Here is a 24,409-nt window from a genome sequence, read left to right as displayed (position 1 = left end):
ACTGCAAGCAGCCAGAAAGAAACAATTCAAATACCATAGAACCACGGTCAGAATTACATAGGACCTTGCAGTTTCTACATTAAAAGATCAGAGAGGGGGTATCTAGGTGGTGCAGTGGATAGAACACTGGCCTTGGAGTCAGGAGGATCTGAGTTCAACTCCGGCTCAGACACACAACACTTACTAGCTGTGTGACTCTGGGCAAGTCACTTAACCCCAACTGCCTCACCAAAATAAATAAATAAAAGATTGGAGGGCTTGGAATATGATATTCCATAAGGCAAAGGAGTTTGGATTACAACCAAGGATCAACTACCCAGCAAAACAGAATAATCTTTCAGGCAAGGAGATGGATATTCAATAAAATAGGGCACTTAAAGACTTTCCTGATGAAAAGACCAGAGCTCAAGAGAAAATCTGATCTTCAAATACAAGACTCAAGAGAGGCATAAAAAGGTAAACAACAAAGAAAAAAAAACACATTATTCAATAAGGGCAAACTTTTTACATCCCTACATGTGAAGATGATACTTGTAACTCTTGAGAACTCATCTTTATTATGACATTTAGAAGATTTTATATATATATATATATATATATATATATATATATCTGAGTCAGAGAGTATGGATATAAATTGACTCGGATATGATGATAAAAATCCTAATTAAGGGGTGAAAAGGGTAAACTGCATCACATGAAGAGGCACAAAAACATTACAGTAAAGAGAAAGGAAGGGAGATAAGCATTGTTTGAACCTTACTCTCATTGGATTTGGCTCAAGGAGGGAATAATATACTCAGTACAGAAATCTAACTTGCCCTATGGGCAGTGAGAGGGGAAAGGGCAATGAAAAGGGAGGGGATGGATAGAAGGGAGGGAAGACTGAGGGAGGCGGTAGTCAAAAGCAAAAGTCTTTTGAGGAAGGAAAGGGAGAAAGGAGAAAGAAAAGCATAAGGGGGGGGTTGGAAACAGGATGGAAAGAAAGACACAGATAGTAACCATAACTGTGAATGGGATGAACTCTCCCATAAAATGGAAACAGGATAGCAGAATGGATTAAAAAACATAATCCTACAATATATTATTTATAAGAAACACATCTGAAATAGAAGGAGACACACAGGATAAAGGTAAAAGGCTGGAGTATTATGCTTCAGCTGAAGTAAAAAAAAAAGCAGGGATAGCAATCCTGATCTCAGACAAAACAAAAATAGAGCTAACTAAAGGAGATAAGGAAGGAAACTATATCCTGCTAAAAGGCACCAGACAATGAAGTAATATCATTACTAAACATCTATGTACCAAGTGGTATAGCATTCAAATTCTTGGAGGAGAAGTTAAGGGAGTTACAGGAAGAAAAAGAAGCAAAACTCTACTAGTGGGGGACCTCAACTTCCCCTTCTCAAAATTAGATAAATCTAACCACAAAATAAAGGTGAATAGAATTTTAGAAAAGTTAGATATGGTAGACCTCTGGAGAAAACTCAATGGGAATAGAAAGAAATATACCTTTTTCTCAGCAGTACATAGCACATATACAAAAACTGACCATGCACTAGGGCATAAATATCTTGCAATCTAATGCAGAAGGGCAGAAACATTAAATGCATTCTTTTCAGATCACGATGCAATAAAAATTATATGTAATAAAGGGTCATGGAAAGATACACTAAAAATTAGAGGGGGCAACTAGGTGGCACAGTGGATAGAGTGCTGGCCCTTAAGTCAAGAGGACTTGAGTTCAAATCCAGACTCAGACCAAACACTTGATACTTACTAGCTGTGTGACCCTGGGCAAGTCACTTAACCCCAACTGCCTAAAAATTAAAAAAAAAAAATTAACTGCAAACTAAATAATCCTAAAGAATGAGTGGGTCAAACAACAAATCACAGAAACAATCAATAACTTCATAAAAGAGAATGACAATAGTGAGACAACATACCAAAACTTATGGGATGCAGCAAAAGCAGTTCTTAGGGGAAGTTTTATATCTCTAAATGCTTACATGAATAAACTAGAAAAAGAGGATATCGAAGGATTGGGCATGCAACTAAAAAAGCTAGAAAAAGAACAAATTAAGAAGCTCCAATTAAATACCAAATTAGAAATACTGAAAACCAAAGAACAGATTAATAAAACTGAAATTAAGAAAACTATTGAATAAATAAAACTAAGAGCTGGTTTTATGAAAAAACAACAAAATAGATAAACCTTTGGTTAATCTGATTAAAAAAGAAAGAAAACCAAATTACCAGTATCAAAAATGAAAAAGGTGAATTCACCACCACTGAAGAGGAAATTAAAACATTAGGAACTATTGTGCCCAACTGTATGCCAATAAATTTGACAATCTTAGTGAGATGGATGAATATTTACATGAACAAATTGCCCAGATTAACAGAAGAGGAAGTAAAATACTTAAACAATTGCATCTCAGAAAAAGAAACTGACCAAGACATCAATGAACTCCCAAAGAAAAAAATCTCCAGGGCCAGATGGATTTACAAGCAAATTCTATCAAACATTTAAAGAACAATTATGTAGACTATTTTTGGAAAACAGGTGAAGGAGTCCTACCAAATTCTTTTTATGATACAAATACAGTACTGATACCTAAACCAAGAAGGGTCAAAACAGAGAAAGAAAATTATAGACCAATTTCCCTAATGAATATAGATGCAAAAATTTTAAATAAAATATTAGCAAAAAGATTACAGCAACTTATCACTAGAATGATAACTATGACCAGGTAGGATTTATACCAGGGAGGCAGGGTTGGTTCAATATTAGGAAAACTATCAGCAACAAAACTAACAGAAACCACATGATCATCTCAATAGATGCAGAAAAAGCTTTTGACAAAATACAACAGCCATTCCTATTAAAAACACTAGAGAGCATAGCAATAAATGGAGTCTTCCTTAAAATGATAAAGTAGCATCTGCCTAAAACCTTCAGCAAGCATCATATGTAATGGGGATAAACTAGAAGCATTTTCAATAAGACTGGGAGGTGAAACAAGGATGTCCATTATCACCACTGTTGTTCAGTATCGTACTGGAAATGTTAGCTTTAGCAATAAGAGAAGAAAAAAGAAATTGAAGCAATTAGAATAAGCAAAGAAGAAACTAAGCTATCACTCTTTGCAGATGATATGATATACTTAGAGAATCAAGTAAAAAACTACTTGAATTAATAAACAACTTTAGCAAAGTTGCAGGATATAAAATAAGCCCACAAAAATCGTCAACATTTTTATATATTATTGACAAAGCCCAACAGCAAGAGATAGGAAAATTCCATTTAAAGCTACTGTAGACACTGTAAAATATTTGGGAGTTTACCCACTGAAACAAACCCAGGAATTACATTAACACAATTTAAAAAACACTTTTCACACAAATAAAGTCAGATCTAAATAACTGGAAAAGCATCAGTTGCTCACGGGTAGGCCAAGCTAATATAATAAAAATGACAATTCTATGTAAATTAATTTACTTATTCAGTACCATACCAATCAGACTAACAAAAAATTATTTTATAGAGCTGGAAAAATAATAGCAAGATTCACCTGGAAGAACAAAAGGTCCAGAATATCAAGGGAATTAATGAAAAGAAATGCTAGAGAAGGTGGCCTAGCCATCTTACATTGTATTATTATTATAAAGCAGCAATCATCAAAACTACTTGGTGCTGGCTAAGAAAAAGAATGGTGGATCAGTGCAATAGGCTAGGTACACAAGACACAGTAGTCAATGACTATAGTAATCTACTGTTTGATAAACCCAAAGACCCCAGCTTCTGGGATAAGAACTCACTATTTGACAAAAACTGCTGGGAAAACTGGAAAAGAGTATGGCAGAAACTGGGCATAGATCAACATCTTATACTATATACCAAAATAAAATCAAAATTTAGATATAAAGGCTGATACTACAAGCAAACTGGGAGAGTAAGGAATAGTTTACCTGTCAGATTTATGGAGAACAGAAAAATTTATGACCAAACAAGAGACAGAGAACATTTTGAAATGCAAAATGGATAATTGTGATTACATTAAATTGAAAAGGTCTTGGCAAAAAGCTAATGCAACCAAGATTAGGAGGGAAGTAGAAAACTGGGAAAGAATTTTACAACTAGTGTCTCTGATAAGGGCCTCATTTCTAAAATACGTAGAGAACTGAGTCAAATTTCTAAGAATACTAGTCATTCCCCACTTGATAAATGGTCAAGGAATATGAACAGGCAGTGTTCAGAGGAAGAAATTAAAGCTATCTATAGTCATTTGAATAAATGCCCTAAATCACTATTGATTACAGAAATGCAAATCAAAACAATTCTGAGGTACCACATCACACCTATCAGATTGGCCAACGTGACAAAACAGGAAAATGATAAATGCTGGAGAAGATGTGGGAAAATTGGAACACTAATGTATTGTTGTTGGAGTTGTGAACTGATCCAACCATTGTGGAGAGCAATTTGGAACCATGCCAAAGGGCTTTATCCCAATGAAATAATAAAAATGGGAAAAGGGTCCACGTATACAAAAATATCTACAGCAGCTCTTTCTGTGGTGGCAAAGAATTGGATATTGAGGGGATGCCCATCAATTGGGGAATGGCTGAACAAGTTCATGTACCACAAGGTGGTATATGAATGTAATGGAATACTACTGTTCCATAAGAAATGATGAGCAGGAAACTCTCAGAAAAACCTGGAAGAACTTACATGAACTGATGCTGAGTGAAGCGAGTAGAACCAGCAGAACATGGTACACAGTAACAGCCACATTGTGCAATGACTAACTTTGATAGACTTAGCTCTTCTCAGCAATGCAATGATCTAAGACAACTCCAAAAGTCTCATGAAGGAAAATGCATCCATATCCAGAGAAAGAACCATGGAGTCCGAATGCAGATCGAAGCATACTATTTGCTCTCTTTTTTTGTTTTGTTTCTTCTTTCTTGTGGTTCCTCCCATTCTTCTTTACAACATGACTAATATGGAAAATATGTTTAATAAGAATGTACTATGTAGAGCCTATATCATACTGCATGCCGTCTTGGGGAAGGAAGTGGAAAGGGGGTGGAAAAAATTTAAAACTCAAAAGTTTATGGAAGTGAATGTTGAAAACTAAAAATAAATAATGTAAAAATTTTTAAAAAAAGAAAAAATTACCTCAGTGATCATACTTTTTCAAAAACAGAAATTGGAGTATCTTAATATCTGAAGGTACTTCACAGGACCTTTTTACAAGGCATGGACTACAGGAGATTCCTGGTTCTTGTTTCTTTTTTATAGATGCAGACTTACATATTTATGCATGTGAATATATGTATATATATATATATATATATATTATTCTTGCATATACATTTATGTCTTTCATCCTCTAATGGATGATAAGTTTATAAAAAACAGAGCTCATTTCTTAGTATAACTCAAGTGTCTTTTACAGTGCTTTGCAAACAGTAGTAACTCAAATACCTTTTGACTAAATATTCCATGTGGTAAAATACATAAAATGTGTCTGGATACTTTTTCCCTATGCATCACAGATTATAATCATATTGGTACCCCTTTATGATTGTCTTTTTTCCAATCACTCTTCAAAAAGAATACCTAGTGTCACTCAAAATTTGCATACTTCACCTTTTTTCAGAAATTGCCCCTAACAATCACTTCTTTCACACACATAAAGTGAGATAGAACTACTTCTACAAGAATTTTTAGACCTGATGTTCAAGACTTTGTTTCCCAAGAGGAACAAATATTTTTAAACAGAACTTAAACCCTTTTAATACAGTTTTAAAGTGACTCAAGAAAAAAATGTCTTCGCAGTATTTTTCCATAATGACCTAATACTATATACAGAAATACCAGTTTTACAGAGAAGTGAAATAATTCATCAGATGACTCTGGAACAACACATCTAAAAAAGCAGGACAGTGGAGCGTACTAAAATGAAAAGAGGACAGGATGTGGAGTCAAAGGACCTAGATTTTTAATTAATAGTTCTAGTTCTATTATTTGCTACCCAAACCTTATGTTTCTCATCTACAGACTAAAAGTGGCTCAATTATATGACCTCTAAGCTTCCCTCCATTTTTAGCCCTAAGATCCTATGATTTCAGATATGATTATAAAGCCAATATGAATGCCCTTAAACATTAGCTGAGGATATATATATATTTCACCTATGAAGGAGACCTTAGGTAATGGCTGTAAGAAAAAAAAATCTAATCACACATCTATAACATATGTATAACACATTTGTGTATTTCACATGTAAAGTATATTTATGTAATTATAAAAGTCTGAGAAGAATTTTATATATTTCTAACTAAATGGTAATTTGTTTTTAAGTTCTAAAGTTGATATATAGATTGTGATACTAAGTACCAAATTCCAGTTAACCTACTCTTGAAGCCATGCTGGTTCTTTGTAATCATTACTTTTTCTAGATTTTCAGTGACCACCTCTTTAATGATCCATTCTAGAATTTCCTCAGGAATCAAAATTAAGCTCACCAACCAAAGAGTTTCCCCTTCTTGCGACCAGGCAGTCCTGGGGTCCATTTGAGATTTTTGAGGTGTCCCAGGAATTCCAGGTCCCAATAAAGCCCACATACTATTTAACTTTGAGAGAAAAAGGTCACTCTTCTATCCAAAGATAAAGGCCTCAAGTCTAAAGTTGCAAGCTGAAAAAAGTTTCTTGGTTATAGGTGTGTGATATACGAAGTAACCAATTTCACTAATTTGCACCTGTTTTTTCAGGTGTGCTGGTTTCAGGGTTTTCCACTTAGCATGCAAAAGAACTTAAGTCCTATTTGTGGTATGTGTGAAATCAATAAAATAAAGGTTTGAGATCAAGAAAAATCAGAAAGGGGAGGAATAAAAAGTGATTTTAAGTATGTTAAATACTATTTAATAATTTTTACCTTTTTGTTCCCACTCTGTGGTTTGGAGCTATATCAATGGTATCTGTGGCTGAATCATGTCTTACTGCAAGTCCTAAGTCTGCAATACAGCATGTTCCATTCTTCTTGACTAAAATATTCTTTGATTTCAGATCTCTATGGGCAATTGCTGGTTTGCCTAAAGGAACAAAAGTTAAACATGATTGTAGAAAAGATACTATGTCAGTAGCCACAAATTATCAGTCTTTTATTTAAGACAAAAATAAAATATAAAAGTAAATGCCTACTATGAAAATGTAGACAGAAAAATATTTCAGAGACTATGTCTAGTATACTCTCTAATAATCCTTTCCAGCTAGGAAAACTCTATTATTCTGTTAACTCAAGGACTGAAAAACATTCACCCTGGAGATTAGTCAAAGAAATTCTGATCCCGGTTTGCTTTTTTCCCCTATCATCTAACTACCAACCTACTTCTTTATGCTGCCAAAGTTGATAAACAGAATGATTTAGTATTAACCTAGACAGTAAAAAATATCTAATTTTTAAAAATTATGTAAAGAATGCTTTTTATAATTCACTATTTTGAAATATCCAAAAGCACTGAATCTTAGTCTATCATTATGTATAATTGTAAAATTGTCTATATTAAGCATTAATATTTAAAAATATGTTTTCCCAAAAATTTGAAATCTGCCTTGTTTTTCCTACTCCTGCTCAGGAAATTACTTTGTAATTTACTTTGTGCATAATTTGCACTGATTTTACTGTATCCATCTTCTCTCTCTCCAGATGGAAGGTAACCTCATTGAAGGTAGGCCCTGGAACACAGTGAGCACTTAAATGCTTGCTGAATTGAACTGGATCCCAAAATATCCACTGAATCAGTGATCACTCTCAGCTTTAAGTCATCTACAAATCTGATTAGATCACAGGACGACTGCTTCAGAACTGGAAATGACTATAAAGATCATCTAGTAAAACCCCCCTCATTTTACAGATGAGGAAACTGAAATCTAAAGAAGAAAAATGACTTGCCCCAAATCATATAAGAGGCTGAGCCAGAATTGAACCCAAGTCCTCTGACTCTAAATCAGCACTTTTCCTACTGTACCATAGCTCTTACACTTTTATTTGTACCTCTCTAGTACCTCTTACTTGACATCCATTAGCTCTTTGAATCACAACTCTCTGCATACAGGTATTCGATGTTCCAAAGCCACCTAACTTAATAATTTTTGAAATTATCTCATTCTGGGCAGAGCCAAGATGGCAGAGTAGAGGCAGCAACCCAGCTGAACTTTCCCAACATTCCCCTCCAAACAACTTTAAAATAATGCATAAAGTCAAATTCTGGAGTGGCAGAGCCAACAAAAGGTCTAGATGAGACATTTTGCCAGCTCAAGACAGCTTTAAGAGGTCAGCAGGAGAGGTCTGTGACAACAGAGTAGGAGCTGGCCCAAAACACATGTCAGCAACACTAACAGTGGGTCTTGGAGGTGGCTGAAATAGTAGCAGCAGCAACTCTGGGAGCTCTCAGACCAGAGACAGTAAGGAGAACGGAAAACTGGTCAGAAAGACCAGGAGACCCTGTTCTGACCAGGGGCACAGGATCAGATATTATCTGGCAACTCCACTGCCCACACATGGTTCTGGTTTACAGTTGTAAATGAGAAATGCTAGCAATTGTTGCTATAGGGGAGCAGGTACCTTTCCCGCATAAAGATCAGAGGGCAGACCAGTGACCACACTTCTGTCAAGATATCACCACCTTAAAAGCACTGAAAACTTGTAGAACCCTAGAACTGGCTCTGAAAACAGCAGTGCAAAAAAACTTTAAATTTGGGATAGTGCCTCCTCCCGACTTTCAGGTGTGCAGAGCTCAACTTGAAAAAGAAAGTTGAAAAGAAAAAAATAGGCTGGCAAAACAAGCAAACAAAAAACTTGAACATAAAAAGTTACTATGGGGCAGCTAGGTGGCGCAGTGGAGCCAGAGCAGTGACCCTGGAGTCAGGAGGGCCCGAGTTCAAATACAGCCTCAGACACATAACATTCACTAGCTGTGTGACCCTGGGCAAATCACTTCACCCCACTGCCTAGCCAAAAAAAAAAAAAAGAAATTCAATGTGGGGGCAACTAGGTAGTACAGTAGATAGAGCACCAGCCTTGGAGTCAGGGGGACCTGAGTTCAAATTCGGCCTCAGAAATATAACACAGAGCTGTGTGACTCTTGGCAAGTCAATTAACCCCAAATGCCTCAAAAAAGAAAGAAAAGAAAAGAGAGAAAAGTTACTATGGTGGCAGGGAAGACCAAGACACAAACTGAGAAGACGACTACATGAAAGAGCAAAGAAAGTCTCAAAGAAAAATGCAAACTGGACACAAGCCCAACAAGAATTCCTGGAAAAAGCTAATGAGATAAGAGTGGTAGAGGAAAAAACTAGGAAAAGAAATGAGTGATGCAAGAAAATTGTGAAACTCCCTATTTGACAAAAATTGCTGGGAAAACTGGAAAAGAGTATGGCAGAAACTGGGTACAGACCAAAATAAAGTCAAAATGGGTTCATAATTTAGATATAAAGGCTGATACTATAAGCAAACTGGGAGAGTAAGGAATAGTTTACCTGTCAGATTTGTGGAGAACAAAAGAATTTATGACCAAATGAGAGATAGAGAACATTATGAAATGCAAAATGGATAATTTTATTACATTAAATTGAAAAGGTTTTGGCAAAAAGCCAATGTAACCAAGATTAGGAGGGAAGTAGAAAACTGGGAAAGAATTTTACAACCAGTGTCTCGATAAGGGCCTCATTTCTAAAATACATAAGAGAACTAAGTCAAATTTCTAAGAATAAAAGTCATTCCCCACTTGATAAATGGTCAGAGAATATGAACAGGAAGAAACTAAAGCTATCTATAATGATTTGAATAAATGCTCTAAATCACTACTGATTAGAGAAATGCAAATCAAAACAATTCTGAGGTTCCACAACACACCTATCAGATTGGCCAACATGACAAAACAGGAAAATGATAAATGTTGGAGAAGATGTGGGAAAATTGGAACACTAATGTATTGCTGGTGGAGTTGTGAACTGATCCAACTATTTTGGGGAGCAATTTGGAACTATGCCCAAAAGGCTATAAAAATGTGGATACTCTTTGACCCAGCAATGCCAAATGTATACCAAAGAGATCATAAAAGTGAGAAAAGGACTCATGCGGACAAAAATATTTATAGCAGCTCTTTCTGTGGTGGCAAAGAATTAGAAATTGAGGGGATGCCCATCAACTGCAGAATGGCTGAACAAGTTGTGATATGTGATTATGATGGAATATTATTGTACTCTAAGAAGTGATGAGCAGGATGTTCTCAGAAAAACCTGCAAAGACTTGCATGGGCTGATGCTGAGTCAGAATGAAGAGAACATTGTACACAGTAACAGCCACGTTGTGGAATGACTAACTTTGACAGACTTAGCTCTTCTCAGCAATGTAAGGATCTAAGGCATCTCCAAGTCTCATGATGGAAAATGCTATCCACATCCAGAGAAAGAACTATGGAGTCTGAATGCAGATCAAAGCATACTATTTGCTCTTTTTTTCCTTCTGTTTCGTTTTGTTTCTTCTTTCTTGTGGTTCCTCCTATTGGTTCTAATTCTTCTTTACAAATATGAAAATGTGTTTAATAGGAATGGATATGTAGAGTCTATCTCAGACTGAACACTGTCTTGGAGAGGTAGGTGGGGAAGGAAGAGGGAAGAAGGAGAAGAAAATTTAAAACTCAAAAGCTTATGGAAGTGATTGTAGAAAACTAAAAATAAATTAATTAAAAACATTTTTTAAAAAAAGGAAAATTATAGGAAAAGAATTAACAGCTTAGGTTTAAAAAAAAAAGACACAAAAAATACTCAAGAAAATACCATAAAAAACAAAATTGGCCAAATGGAAAAAAGTGACACAAAGCTCACTGAAGGAAATAATTCCTTAAAGATTAGAATTGGACAAGTGAAAGCTAATGATGTTATGAGACATCAAGAAAAAAATACAAATCAAAAGAATTTAAAAAATAAGAAAAAATGTGAAAAATCTCATTGGAAAAACAGCTGACCTGAAAATAGATCGAGGAGAGAGAATTTAAGAATTACTGGACTACCTAAAAGCCATGATCAAAAAAAGAATCTAGACATCGTATTTCAAAAAGTTGTCTAGGAAAACTGCCCTGATCCAAAGGGTAAAATAGAAACGGAAAGAACTGCTTCCTGAAAAAGATCCCAAAATGAAAACTCCCAGGAATATCATAACCAAATTCCAGAGCTCTCAGATCAAGGAGAAAATATTGTGACCAGACAGAAACTATGCAAATAGTGTGGATCACAGAAGATTTAGCAGGTTCCACATTAAAGAAACCTTGGAATATACTCCAGAAGACAAAGGAGATAGGATTGCAACCAAGAATAACCTACCCAGGAAAACCGAGTATAATCCTTTAGGGGGGAAATAAAGTTCACATTTAATGAAATGGAGGACTTTAAAATATTCCTGATGAAAACACAAGAACTGAATAGAAAATCTGACAATTAAACAGAAGACTTAACAGAAGCATAAAAAGGTAAACATGAAAGAAACCAAAAGAGACTTAATAAGGTTAAACTACTTACATTTCTATACGGAACAATACATGTAACTTGTAAGAACTTTATCATTATTAGCGCAGATAGAAGGAATCTACACAGATGGGGGACAGATGTAAGTCAATTATATGGCGATGATCTTTAAAAATGAAGGGGTTAGAAAGAAGGATGCACTGGAGCAAAGGAAAGGAATAATGGTGAAATTATTTCACATAAGAAGGCATGCAAAGAAGAGCTTTTACAGTTAAAGAGAAAATGTGGGAGGGGACGGTAGGCAATGCTTGAACCTGACTCTCACTGGAATTGGAATTGGAAGAATGCACGCACATGCACGCATGCACACACACACACACACACACTGTCAGTTGGGGTACAGAAATATATCTTATCCAACAGAGAAATATGAGGGGAAGGAGATAAGAGACACAGAGCAATGATAAAAGGGTGGGTGAGGAGGGAAAGAATAAAAAGAGAGAGAGGATAGACAAAAGAAAATATGATGGGAGGGAAATGTAGAGTTAGTAATCCTAACTGTGAATGTGAATGGGATGAACTCATCCATAAAATACAAGTGGATAGCAGAATGGATTAGAAACCAGAATCCAACAATACATTAATGTTTACAAAAAACACATTTGACACAAAAGATGTACAGAGTAAAATAAAGGGTTGGAGCACAGTCTATTTTGCTTCAGCTGAGGTAAGAAAGGCAAGGATAGCATATATGATCTCAGCAAAAACAGACCTGAAAGAGATAATCAGGGAAATTACAATTTACTGAAAAGTGTCCGACAATGAAATAATGTCAAAAAATTTTATTGCCAGTTTTTCTGATAAGGGCCTCTTTTTTCAAATATACAGGTAACCAGGTTAAATGTATTTAAAAAAAAAAGAGCCATTCCCCAATTGATAAATGGTCAAAGGATGTGACAGGTTCAGACAAAGTTAATCAAAGCTGTCTCTAGTCATATGAAAAAATGATCTAAATCGCTACTGATTAGAAAAATGCAAATTAAAACAACTCTAAGCCACCACTCCACACCTATCAGATTGGAAAATGACAGGTACTGGAGGGCATGTAGGAAAATTGAGACATAATGCACTGTTGGTAGAATTGTGGACTGACTCTGTATTCATTCTGTACAGCAATTTGTAACCATGCCCAATAGGGTTATAAAACCATGCATATTCTTTTACCCAGCAATACCACTACTAGGTCTGTATCCCAAAAAGGTAAAAATCAGGAAAAGGATTTCATGTACAAAAAATATTTATAACAGGTATTTTAGTAGTGGCAAAGAGCTAGAAATTGAGGGGATACCCATTAACTGGGGAATGGTTGACCAAGTTGTGGTATATGAGTGTGACAGAATACTACTGTGCTATAAGAAATGATTAGCAGGATGATCTCAGAACAACTTAGAAAGACTTACATGAATTGAAGCAAAGTGAAGTAAGCAGAACCAGGAGAACATTATACACAGTAACAGCAATACTGTATGACTTAGCTATTCTCAGCAATACAACAATCTAAGACAATTTAAAAGGATTTATGATGGAAAATGCTATCCATCTCCAGAGAAGGAACTGATGTAGTCTGAATCAGTTCTAAGCATACTTTTTTAACTTTATTTTTCCTGTTTATTCTTTTGATCTGTTTTCTTTCACAACCAACATGACTAACATAAAAATGTTTTACATGACTGCACATGTATAATCTATATCAAACTGCTTGCCATCTCAATGGGGGGAGGAGAGGGAAGGAAGGGAAACAGTTTGGAACCCCAAATTTTAAAAAACCCCAAACATTACAAACTGTTTTTACATGTAATTGGGGAAAACCCAAAATATTAAATTTTTTTCAATAAGGATCTGCCTTTGAAAAGGCTTCCTACTTTAATATATAAAAATTATGGAGCCAGATAATATAAAAAAAAAAAACCAAGTGCATGAGTGAATGATGTTATTACATTATACATGACTGGAATGCAGGTAGAACTGAAAGTAAGTAAAATGTTTTCAAATTCTTAGTAATAGTAATTTTACTATATTATTACTGCACAGCTAAGAGATCACACATATAATCCTATTTCATAAGAAGATTTCATTCTCAGATACCTTGGAACATTCTCCTATAAATACACAAATAATTTTAGTCTAATTCTTAAGAGTACTAAGTCTTTTCAACACCAGAACCAAGCACAGATACTACAGAATACTTTTGAATTCACAGTAATATACTAATGAGATGAAGTTGATGAAGGAAAATTAGCAATAGAAATCATTTCCAAGTTCATATCACAATTTAACCTGAGATTAATTAGAAATACAGGTTTCTTAATAATCATCTCTTAGTAGAGTCGCATATAAACACACTACATTGCAACCATTCTGCACTTATATGAATAATGAAACCTTACCTTGAGTGCCAACAATCTCCATGTGAAGATGCGCAAGTCCACTAGCAGTGGATAAAGCTAGTTTTATCATTCCTTCCACAGTAACTGTATACCTATTCAAGTAATCAAAAAGGGACCCATGCTCATGATAATCTGAAACCAACCACAGCTGAGTCCATGTACCATTGTCTGCAAAACAAATGAATAGCAAAATTTTCTAAGATTTATACAAAGTATTTAAAATTATGTTACATAAATGGTCATATCTAGCTTTTAATACTAAAACACTATGGCAACACCATCCCATATTCGCTTTAGAAGTTTTGTTTTGCATTTGCATCATACTTTTCAAAGAGCTTTTATATATATGTATACACACACACACACACACACACACACACACACACAATATCTATTTGACCCTTAAAATAACTCCTTATTGTAATCAGGTCAAAGATTAAAACTCTTGATTTTAGAAGAAAAGGAAACTCAGGATGAGACACTGAGTGACTTGTCAGGGACGATGCCTATATTCCTGACTCCTGATGTGTTCTTTTCACTCCACTGAGTAATAACACTGTATTATTTTAAATTTTTTCTATGTGTACATGGGTCACAATGTCTCTTTTTCAATGACTAGTTTATGTCTGGAGAGGCTCTTCAGCACGCCGGCCATACAGAGATAAATTCTCAAAAGACTATCTACTAACTTGAAGGGCATTTGTAACCCACGTTGGTGGGCTTACCAGATCCCTGATGCTTGGACTTGAATTTGAATTGCAGTTGCATTATTACTACATATATGACCTTAAACATGCCAGAACACCTCTAGACTTGTTTCCTCATTTACAGCAATGGTCTCCCACCCAAACAGAAGTCCCTGGGGGACTGTGGCACAACACTGAAGGAATAGATTATCTAATCAGCCAAGTACAGTGTGAGAAGCCACATTTACTTATTTTCATTCATCATCCCAACACTCTTCCAACCTGGCCCCTCAGGACAATAATAACCAAACGCTGACCAGATAACTTACAGTGGCAACTGTTCAAGGGTTTTCTTGGCAGAGACACTGCAGTGATTTGCCATTTTATTCTCCAGCTCATTTTACAGATGAGGAAACTGAGGCAAACAGGGTTAAGTAACTTGCCCAGGATCACACAGCTAGAAAATGTCTGAGGCCATATTTGAACTCAGGAACATGAGTCTTCCTTACTCTAGGCCCAGCACTCTATCCACTGTGCTACCTAGGCTGCTCTACACCTATACATATCTTCCACTTATTTTATTGTTTCTATAAAGTACCCCGAGTTTCAAAAGCATACTTCACTTTAGAAAGAATCACTGATAAGAACCGGGGGGAAGAGGTAGGTTCCAAATAATTCTTTACACTTAAGTAAAGAGAAACAAAAAAATAGCACCTCTCTAGGTCAATCACCCTCTAGATGTTCTGAAATGGAAAATAATGGGTCACTTTGGGGGAATGAAAGGTAAAGAAGGAGGTAGGTCAACGAATCTATACATTGACCCCTTGGTGCCTGATCAATTATATGGATACTTCATAAAATTGAGTGTTCCAAATCAGAGCTGTCCTATAATCTTAAAATAACCAGGAAACATGTCTAAAAGTCCTACCTAGTATAAAGACAAAGTACTTCTACCTCAAAAAGGCAAAAATAATGTCAAATACTATGAATCTAAGAGTGGTAAAGATGTAATTTTTAACTCTTCAATAGTGGATAATATAGGATGAAGTAGATAACTGAAATCCAGTTTAGGTCTTTTAGATACCATTTTCTTCCCTTGCCCCAAACAAAGCAAAAATCAAATTCAGGATGCTTGGCAGAAAAATCCGGAACAGATTTAACTAGATTATTTTGAAGGTCCCTTCCTGCTCTTTTTCTACAATCTTGTTACAACATTATCCCTAAATACCACTTGAAGATGAAAAATACACAAAACTCAGACTACAACAAATAAAGTTGTCATTTGATAGCATATTCATTAGACTTCCACAACATCCATCAACTTTTGTGATTATGATTAATTGCCCATTATAAAAGCACTTTGTCACCACTGCCTCATTTGATCCTGACAATACTTTAAGTATGGTAACCAGGAGACAAGAAGATTGGTGAGATTCCAAAAGAAACCTGGAACTAGGAAGGAAACATGATTTGGGGTGGTGGTTTCAAAATGAATTCAACTAATAATCTAACAGAATTGAGATCTAAAGAAACTCTGATAAGCTGAAAAGATGGAATGAATCTAATAAGATGAAATTTAATAGAGATAAATATGAAGTTTTATACCTCATCTCACTTTCAATCATAAATGCTCACATTTATATGATGCTTTGTTTTACTGTATTTACATGGTAATTTTCTATTTCTGACCAAATTTCACTAGTTAATATTAATGAAATCTTTTAAAAAACCTATTAAGTTGATTTTGTCAGAAGTAACATAGAGAAAATTTAAAGTTTACCAACCTTTATTGTCAGCTGCTATGAACCCCAGAATGTTTTCATGACGTAACATCACAGTTTGATAAATCTCTGCCTCACGGAACCAGGAACGTTCTTCTCTTGAGGAAAATATTTTTACTGCAACTTCCTCCCCTCTCCATTTTCCTCTCCAGACTTCTCCAAATCGACCTTTCCCAATGCTTTCTTGCAATACAATAGTTCTTGCAATAGTTCTTTGAACAAGTAATGGTAATCCTTTAAAAAAATTATTATCGTTAATATATATAACTAAACAATATTATGTCTTATATACTGCATATGAAACATGCAAAAAGAGTATGAAGGCTAGTACAAATCCATATAAGAACATGGTCACTATCATTACAGAGCTGCCCAACCGGACTATTAGTTGATTAACTAACGAGCAAAATAAGGACACTCTAAGTATTATAATAGTTCAGAGGACAGAAAGCTTCACCTAGTTAAGAAGGCTTCTCAAAGAAGCTAGCATCTGAGTGGAACTTTGAAGGACAGGTAGTATCTACAGAAACAGAGAAGGAATTCCAGGTAGAAGGAAATACAAGTAAAGCCACAAAAATAACCAAATGAGGTGATAATGAAGTAAACTAACCTCAGCAGAGAATGGGGGCAGCTTTATAAAGACAAGCTACAGTCACATCAAATGACTTTAAATGTCAGGATGTGGAGTCTGAACTCAGAACAAGTCAGTCAGTCAGCAGCATTTATTAAGCACTCACCAAGAGCTAGGCACTGTTGGAAGCACTGAGGATACAAACACAGGCAAAAACAATCCCTGTTCTCAAAGAGCTTACAGTCTAATGGAGGCTGGAGAGACACATAAACAACTCTGTAGAAATAAAGTTACATACAAGATAAACTGGAAGTAATCTCAGAAGGAAAGCACTACCATGCTTTGGAACAGAAATTTAAAAAAAAAAAAAGGTTTCTTGAAGAAAGAAGGATTTTAGCTGGGACCTGAAGGAAGCCAGGAAAGCCAGGAGGAAGAACATTCCAAGCAGTGAAAAAAGCCAGTACAAATGACTGTGGATTAAAGTGGAAAGGAGTAATTAAACTGGAAAGGTAAGAAGGAGTTCATTATAAAAGGCTTTAAAAGTCAAATAATGATTTTATACTTTGTTGTTGTTGTTCAGTCACATCCAACTTTTCATGAACCTTAAGAATTTTCTTGGCAAAAATACTGGAGTGGTTTGCCATTCCTTCTTCAGTGGATTAAGGCAAACAGAATAGTAAAGTGACCTGCCAGTGTCATACAGCCATGACTGTCTGAAGCCAGATTTGAACTCAGGTCTTCCTGACTCCAGGCCCAGTGTTCTATCCACTGAACTGTCTAGCTGCCATGAGCTGTAAGGGGAGTTCAGGGGGACTGGCACCTCTGGTGTGAGGGTTTTCCGAGCCCTTTTTAGGGCTGCTCATCCACTTTTGGCATTCACCTGTCACCCAGCTCTCACCTATGGCTCCAAGATATGCAGATAGCATGTGCAGCAGCCATACTTAGGTAAAACCATTTCAGCAGACTGGCTAAACCAGGTTGAGAGTAACTGATAAGTCTCAAACACAAATTGGTGAAGTAGGGGGATGTGTACCCCAAGTATGTGAAGATATCCCCTTGGCAGAACAGGCAGATGGGAACAATTTGTTCTAATGGCTATGAAGGTGGCAGAAGTAGCCACTGTGGAGCACTTAGAGTTTGGTCAGACATCAAAGATGTCTGTGTCATCATCATCCACTGCATCTGGTCATCTTGACTTCTGTCTTGCAATTGGACTCCAAAGAGTCTGAAGGAGAAAGCAAGACTTTGGGCAACTCTGTCTCACTTATATTCAATTCACAAGAAGTCAAGACATCACCCATGATGTCACTGGTCCTCTTCAAAAACGCAGGATGAACAACAATGATCTTATATTATTTTATGACTGATCCAATGATTTTATATTGGATCCTGAAAGTAATTGGGAACCAATAAAGTTTATTAATGAAGGGGTGTTACATAGTCAGGCCTGTACTTCATAAAAATTACTTTGGTAGCTGGAGAAGTATGGACTAGAATAGGAGAGATTTAAGGCAAAGAGACCAATCAGAACACTATTAATTACAATAATCCAAGCATGAGGTGATAAGGGCGTGTAACAGTGTGGTGGCAGCGTCAGAAGAAAAGGAGGTATATGAAAAATCTTGTGAAGAGAGAATCTACAGGATTTTGCCAACAAATTGGATATACCAGGGGAGAGTGAGGAGTTGAGAACAACAGCTAGGTTATGAGCCTCAGTCATCAGGAGGCTGGTGAAATTCTTCAGAGTAGTAAGAAAGTTAACAAGAGGGGAGGGCTTGAGGGAAACATAGTTAAGTTTAGTTTTGACCATGTTGAGTTTAATTTAAGAGGCCTAGGCAGAGGCATTCAATAGAATTTGAAAAACGTGAGACTAGAGGAAGGTTTAGGCTAGAAATATAGATCTGAAAATTATCCACCTAGAGATACAGAATCTGTGGGAGCTCATGAAACCATCAAATACGTTTGTATATACATATACACACATGTGTGTGTGTATACACACTCATACACATACACACACACGTGGGGGGCAGGAGGAAAGCAATCAGCTAGATGGCATGAAGAGTAAGATGTGAGTGAAATGACCAAACAATAGCACAGCAAGAGCCCTAGGTCAGAGCCTTGAGAGACATGTATGATGACATGAATAAAGATCCAGCAAAGAAGACTAAAAAGGAGAAAGGAGTGTCATCAAAACAGAGAAAAGAGAATATCAAGGAAAAGAGGGTGAGTGGCAGTGTCAAAGGCTACAGAGAGGTCAAGAAAGATGAAGATTGATAAAAGGTCATTAGTTTGGGCAATTAAAAGAGCACTGATTTCTTGGAAAGACCAATTTTGGTTCACCGTCAAAAGACAAATTGGAAAAAGTTAAGAAAGAGAGTGAGAAGAAAGAAAGTAGAGGCATTGATTGTAGATATCTTTCTCAAGGAGTTTAGCCACAAAAGGGAAGAAAATAGGAGAGCTGGGAAAAACAAAAGATCAACTGTGGATTTATTTTTTTAAAGGCGAGGACATATGGACTTGTGAGTAAAGAGAAAAGAAGCAAGCAAACAAACAAACCTTTATTAGGCACTTACTATGCCAGGCACTGTAAATACTGGGGATACAAGCCAAAAGAGAGACAATCTTTGCCTTTAAAGAGCTTACATTCTAATAGGGGAAGACAACATACAAAAGGGGAGTTGAAAAGTAAAGGTTTAGGGGGTATGGTTCTGAAGTCTAGAAAGTCAAGAATAGTTTGGAAGGTAATGAAAGCCAGCACTGGGCCCTTCCAAAAAACTGAGGGAAGCAGAGAAAGACTGAAGATTAGTGAAAGAGTGGTGATGACAGAGGGGACAATTTGCTCAAGAAGTAGGGATGGAACAAGACATGTACATATTGGACCTTGGCAAGAAGGGCCACCACTTCAAGAGAGACAAGGGTGGAGGAGGAGAGAAGACAAGAAAGCTATCAATAAATTTTTTTTTTCAGTGAAGTGAGGCAAGGTTATTAGCTGAAAGGGGTGAAGGGAGAAGGAGCCATGAGAGATTTGTGGAAGGATGAAAAAGGTTTGGAAAAGCCATTCTGTTGATTGGGACAGTAAGTGAATTGATTAGTAAGGTATAAAAGGATTGCCTTGATGCAATGGGGCCCAGTTGAGACTATGTCATAAATTTGTGGTTTTGTGACAAGATAAAAAATTAATTCATGTGGCATATGGAAAGTAGAGAGACTGAAAAGCAGACCATGTAAGAGATTTATGTAAAAGTTTAGTCATGGTGTCAACGACTTCACTCCAAAGAACCCTAAAGTTAAAATGAGTTTTAGCCAAAATTTTAAAAGCTTTAAAAAATATCTAGTGCATGACTTGAAAAGAAATCAGTGTGCATCTAACAATTGTCTGTTACATTAAAGATAACAAATCGCTTGATTTTGTTAATGGGGCAAGTTTAAACTAAAATAGCCTCGCATTAAAAATGTGTTTGAGAGAGGCAGAGCCAAGATGGTACAGTAAAAGCAGTGACTTGCTTGAGCTCTCCCCAAAACCCTCCAAATACCTGTAAAAAATGGTTCTAAATAAATTCTAGAGCAGCAGAACCCACAAAAAGAGTGAAAAAAATTTCCAGCCCAAGGGAACCTGGATGGTTGACTGGAAAGGTATATTGTGCTGGGCTGGGAGAGGAGGACAGTTCAGCACGGGCATGCAGGCAAAGACCTGGCCTCAGTGAACATGGAGCAGGCCTCATGCAACTGAATCACAGGCAACTGTGGCAGTTTCCAGACTTCTCAACCCACAAACACCAAAGACAACTTAGAAGGTCAGTAGGAAAAGTCTGTGACTATGGTGAGAGAGAAGCTCAGTTCCAGCACTAGTCTTGGCACAGCCCTGGGTCAGCAACTGCTTCTGGAACTCAGCCTACAGACATAGGGGGAATCGAGTGGCTAATTAGAGGGGGATTGCAGGGATCTCTTTGCTGGTGCCAAGGCAGGAATCTCTTGCTTTACCTGTGCTTGGATCTGGGTCACAGTTCTGCGTGGCGGTCCTGGGTTGAGGAGGAGCACTAGTGTGGTGGAGCTTGTAGTGGCAGTGAAGAAGGAATCCTCCTCACAGTTCCAAGGCAGGGAAGAGTATTTGTGGTCACTTATAGACCACAGCACAGGCCAGGAAAGGAGGAAACATCTTGCCCTTGATCATATCACCTTGGAAGAACTGAAAATTTACAGGTCCCTAGAAGTATCTCTGAAAACAGCTGCACAAAACCCCTGAAGCTTGGGACAGTACATTCTCCACACTGGAAGCAGACCCCTACCTTAACAAAGAGTTTAAAACTCAAGTAATTGGCTGAGAATGTGAGCAAACTATACACACACACACACAAAAGTCAGATCATAGAATCTTTCTTTGGTGACAAAGAAGATCAAAACATACAACCAGAAGAAGATGACAAAGTCGAAGCTCCTACATCCAAAGTCTCCAAGAAAAATACGAATCGGTCCCAGGCCAGGGAAGAACTCATAAAGGATTCTGAGAAGCAAGCAAGTGAAGGAGAAGAAAAATAGGAAAGAGAAATGAGAGTGATGCAAGAAAATCATGAAAAACAAGTCAACAGCTTGCTAAAGGAGATCCAAAAAAATACTGAAGAAAATAACACTTTAAAAAATAGACTAACCCAAATGGCAAAATAGGTCCAAAAAGCCAATGAGGAGAAGAATGTCTTTAAAAGCAGAACTGAGGGGCAGCTAGGTGGCACAGTGGATACAGCACCGGCCCTGATGTCAGGAGGACCTGAGTTCAAATCCGGCCTCAGACCAAACACTTGACACTTACTAGCTGTGTGACCCTGGGCAAGTCACTTAACCCCTACTGCCTAAAAAAAAAAAACAAAAAAAAAACCAAACTGGCCAAATGGAAAAGGAAATCCAAAAGCTCACTATAGAAAATACTTCCTTAAAAGTTAGAATGGAGCAAATGGAAGCTAGTGACTTAATGAGAAATCAAGACATTGTAAAACAAAACCAAAAGAATGAAAAATAGAAGACAATGTGAAATATCTCACTGGAAAAACAACTGACCTAGAAAACAGATCCAGGAGAGATAATTTTAAAATTATTGGACTATCTGAAAGCCATGATCAAAAAAAGAGCCTAGACATCATGTTTCAAGAAATTATCAAGGAAAATTAACCTGATATTCTAGAACCAAAGGGTAAAATAGAAATGGAAAGAACCCACTGATCACCTCCTGAAAGAGATCCCCAAAGGAAAACTCCTAGGAATATTGTAGCCAAATTTCAGAGTTTCCAGGTCAAGGAGAAAATATTTCAAGCAGCCAGAAAGAAACAATTCAATTGTGGAAACACAATCAGGATAACACAAGATTTAGCAGCTTCTACACTAAGGGAATGGAGGGCTTGGAATATAATATTCTGGAGGGCAAAGGAGATAGGATTACAGCCAAGAATCACTACTCAGCAAAACTGCATATAATTCTTCAGGGGAAAAAATGGATATTCAGTGAAATAGAGGACTTTCAAGCATTCCTGATGAAAAGACCAGAGCTGAATAGAAAATTTGACTTTCAAATACAAGACTCAAGAGAAGCATGAAGAGGTAAACCAGAAAAGAGAAATCATAAGGGATTTATTAAGGTTGAACTGTTTACATTCCTGCATGGAAAGAAGACATTTAACTCATGAGATCTTTGTCAGTATTAGAGTAGTTGGAGGGAGAAAATTATATGTATATAGATTGACAGATAGATAGATGGTACAGGGTGAGTTGAAGATGAAGGGGTGATATCTGGAGAATCAAATTAAAGGGTCAGGGAGGATTATACTGGAAGAAGGAGAATGGGGTAAATTATCTCACAGAAAACAAACAAGAAAAGGCTTTTATAGTGGAGGGGAAGTGGGGGAAGGTGAGAGGGAATGAATGAATCTTATTCTCATAGGATTTGGCTTAAGGAGGGAATAATATACAGACTCAATTGGGTATGGAAATCTATCTTGCCCTACAGAAAAACAGGAGGAAAGAGGATAAGAGAGTAAGGAGATGATAGAGGGGAGGGCAGATTGGGGGAGGGGTAATCAGAAGCAAACACTTCTGAGAAGGCACAGAGTCAAAAGAGAGAATAGATTAAATGAGGGGTGGGATAGGATGAAGGGAAATATATGTTTTTCACAACATGACTACTCTGAGAGTGTTTTCCATGACTACACATGTATAACTTGTATCAAGTTGCTTGCCTTCTCAATGAGGGTGGGTGGGGAGGAAAGAAGGGAGAAAATTTGGAACCCAAAGTTTTAAAAACAAATGTTAAAAGTTGTTTTCACGTGCAACTGGAATAAGATTTACAGGCAATGGGGTATAGAAATCTATCCTGCCCTACAGGAAAATAGAAGGGGAAGGGTATAAGAGAAGGGGGGTAGAGATAGAAAGGAGGGCAGATTAGGGGAAGGGGTATTCAGAATGCATGCTGTCTTAGGGTGGGGGAAGAGACAAGACGGGGAGAAAATTTGGAACTCAAAATCTTGTGGAAGTGAATGTTGAAAAATAAAAAAGTTAATTAAAAGATTTACAAAAAAAGAAAAAAATGTGCTTGATCTCAAAATTCTAAATATCTGCTAGATTGTAACACTGTATTTGAAGTTATTTTTATTTATTTCCGGTCCTCTAAGAACTTCCACCCATAGTACAATGACACAAATAAATGTAAAACATGATATTAAAACCTTATCATTCACCTCAGTGAAAATTAGTAAATTGTACTGCTATTTACATGTCTCTCCTCAAGGCAAACAAACTTATTTATTTAATTTAAAGCTGTTTGCCTCAGAGTTCAACTACTCCAACTTCTAGCTGAGTAACAAACCCTTACTACAGCATCTTGATAAATGATCATCAAGCCTTTGTTGGAAGACCTTCATCAGGGAGTAAATGAAACCACTTTTGTAAGCTTGGATCTCTGGACATGAAATGTGAAACATTTTGAAAATATAAATGTAATAAATAGCCATATAATTCACTAGCTTAATTGTTCTTCTTTGCAAACACTGGCCAGAGTTCTGATTAGTAGTGTTTAGTTTGGTGACAACAGATATTCACGTTTAAAATTAGTCCATTTGGAGGGAGAAGAGAAAAAGGCAAGACTTGTGCTCACAAAGGGGGACTGCCTTTGCTGACAAATGCTGAATAAACTTAATTTTGATGTTAGAGGAAATAAAGTCCAAGACAATTTAATCAAATCTTTCCATCAAAAAATATTATCTTGAATTATGCCTTGTTATTTTTAAAAGGTGTTAGCAATTAAGTGGAAGGTACTACTAAACTTTAGCATTTTCTACAATAGAAAAAATAAAACATGAACTAAAACCCACCCCTTCTTTTCAGTTCTCTAAAACTACAACTAC

General features: G+C 36.5%; 1 protein-coding gene across 1 annotated transcript in view; it reads right to left on the bottom strand.

The window, feature by feature from the left end:
• Positions 1–24,409, bottom strand: part of LOC114025917 (TGF-beta receptor type-1) — a 74,563-nt gene that overhangs the window by 12,025 nt on the left and 38,129 nt on the right. The window contains exons 4-6 of the mRNA XM_027839440.1: positions 16,454–16,684; positions 13,984–14,151; positions 6,948–7,104 (exon numbers count right to left, since the gene is read on the bottom strand). Coding sequence (XP_027695241.1) covers positions 6,948–7,104; positions 13,984–14,151; positions 16,454–16,684 — 556 coding nt within the window. The remainder of the gene's footprint in view (positions 1–6,947; positions 7,105–13,983; positions 14,152–16,453; positions 16,685–24,409) is intronic.

Source organism: Vombatus ursinus, unplaced genomic scaffold, assembly GCF_900497805.2.
Source record: "Vombatus ursinus unplaced genomic scaffold, bare-nosed wombat genome assembly UNPS02014832.1, whole genome shotgun sequence".
NCBI lineage: Eukaryota > Metazoa > Chordata > Mammalia > Diprotodontia > Vombatidae > Vombatus > Vombatus ursinus.
This window is presented reverse-complemented; position numbering and strand designations above follow the sequence as displayed.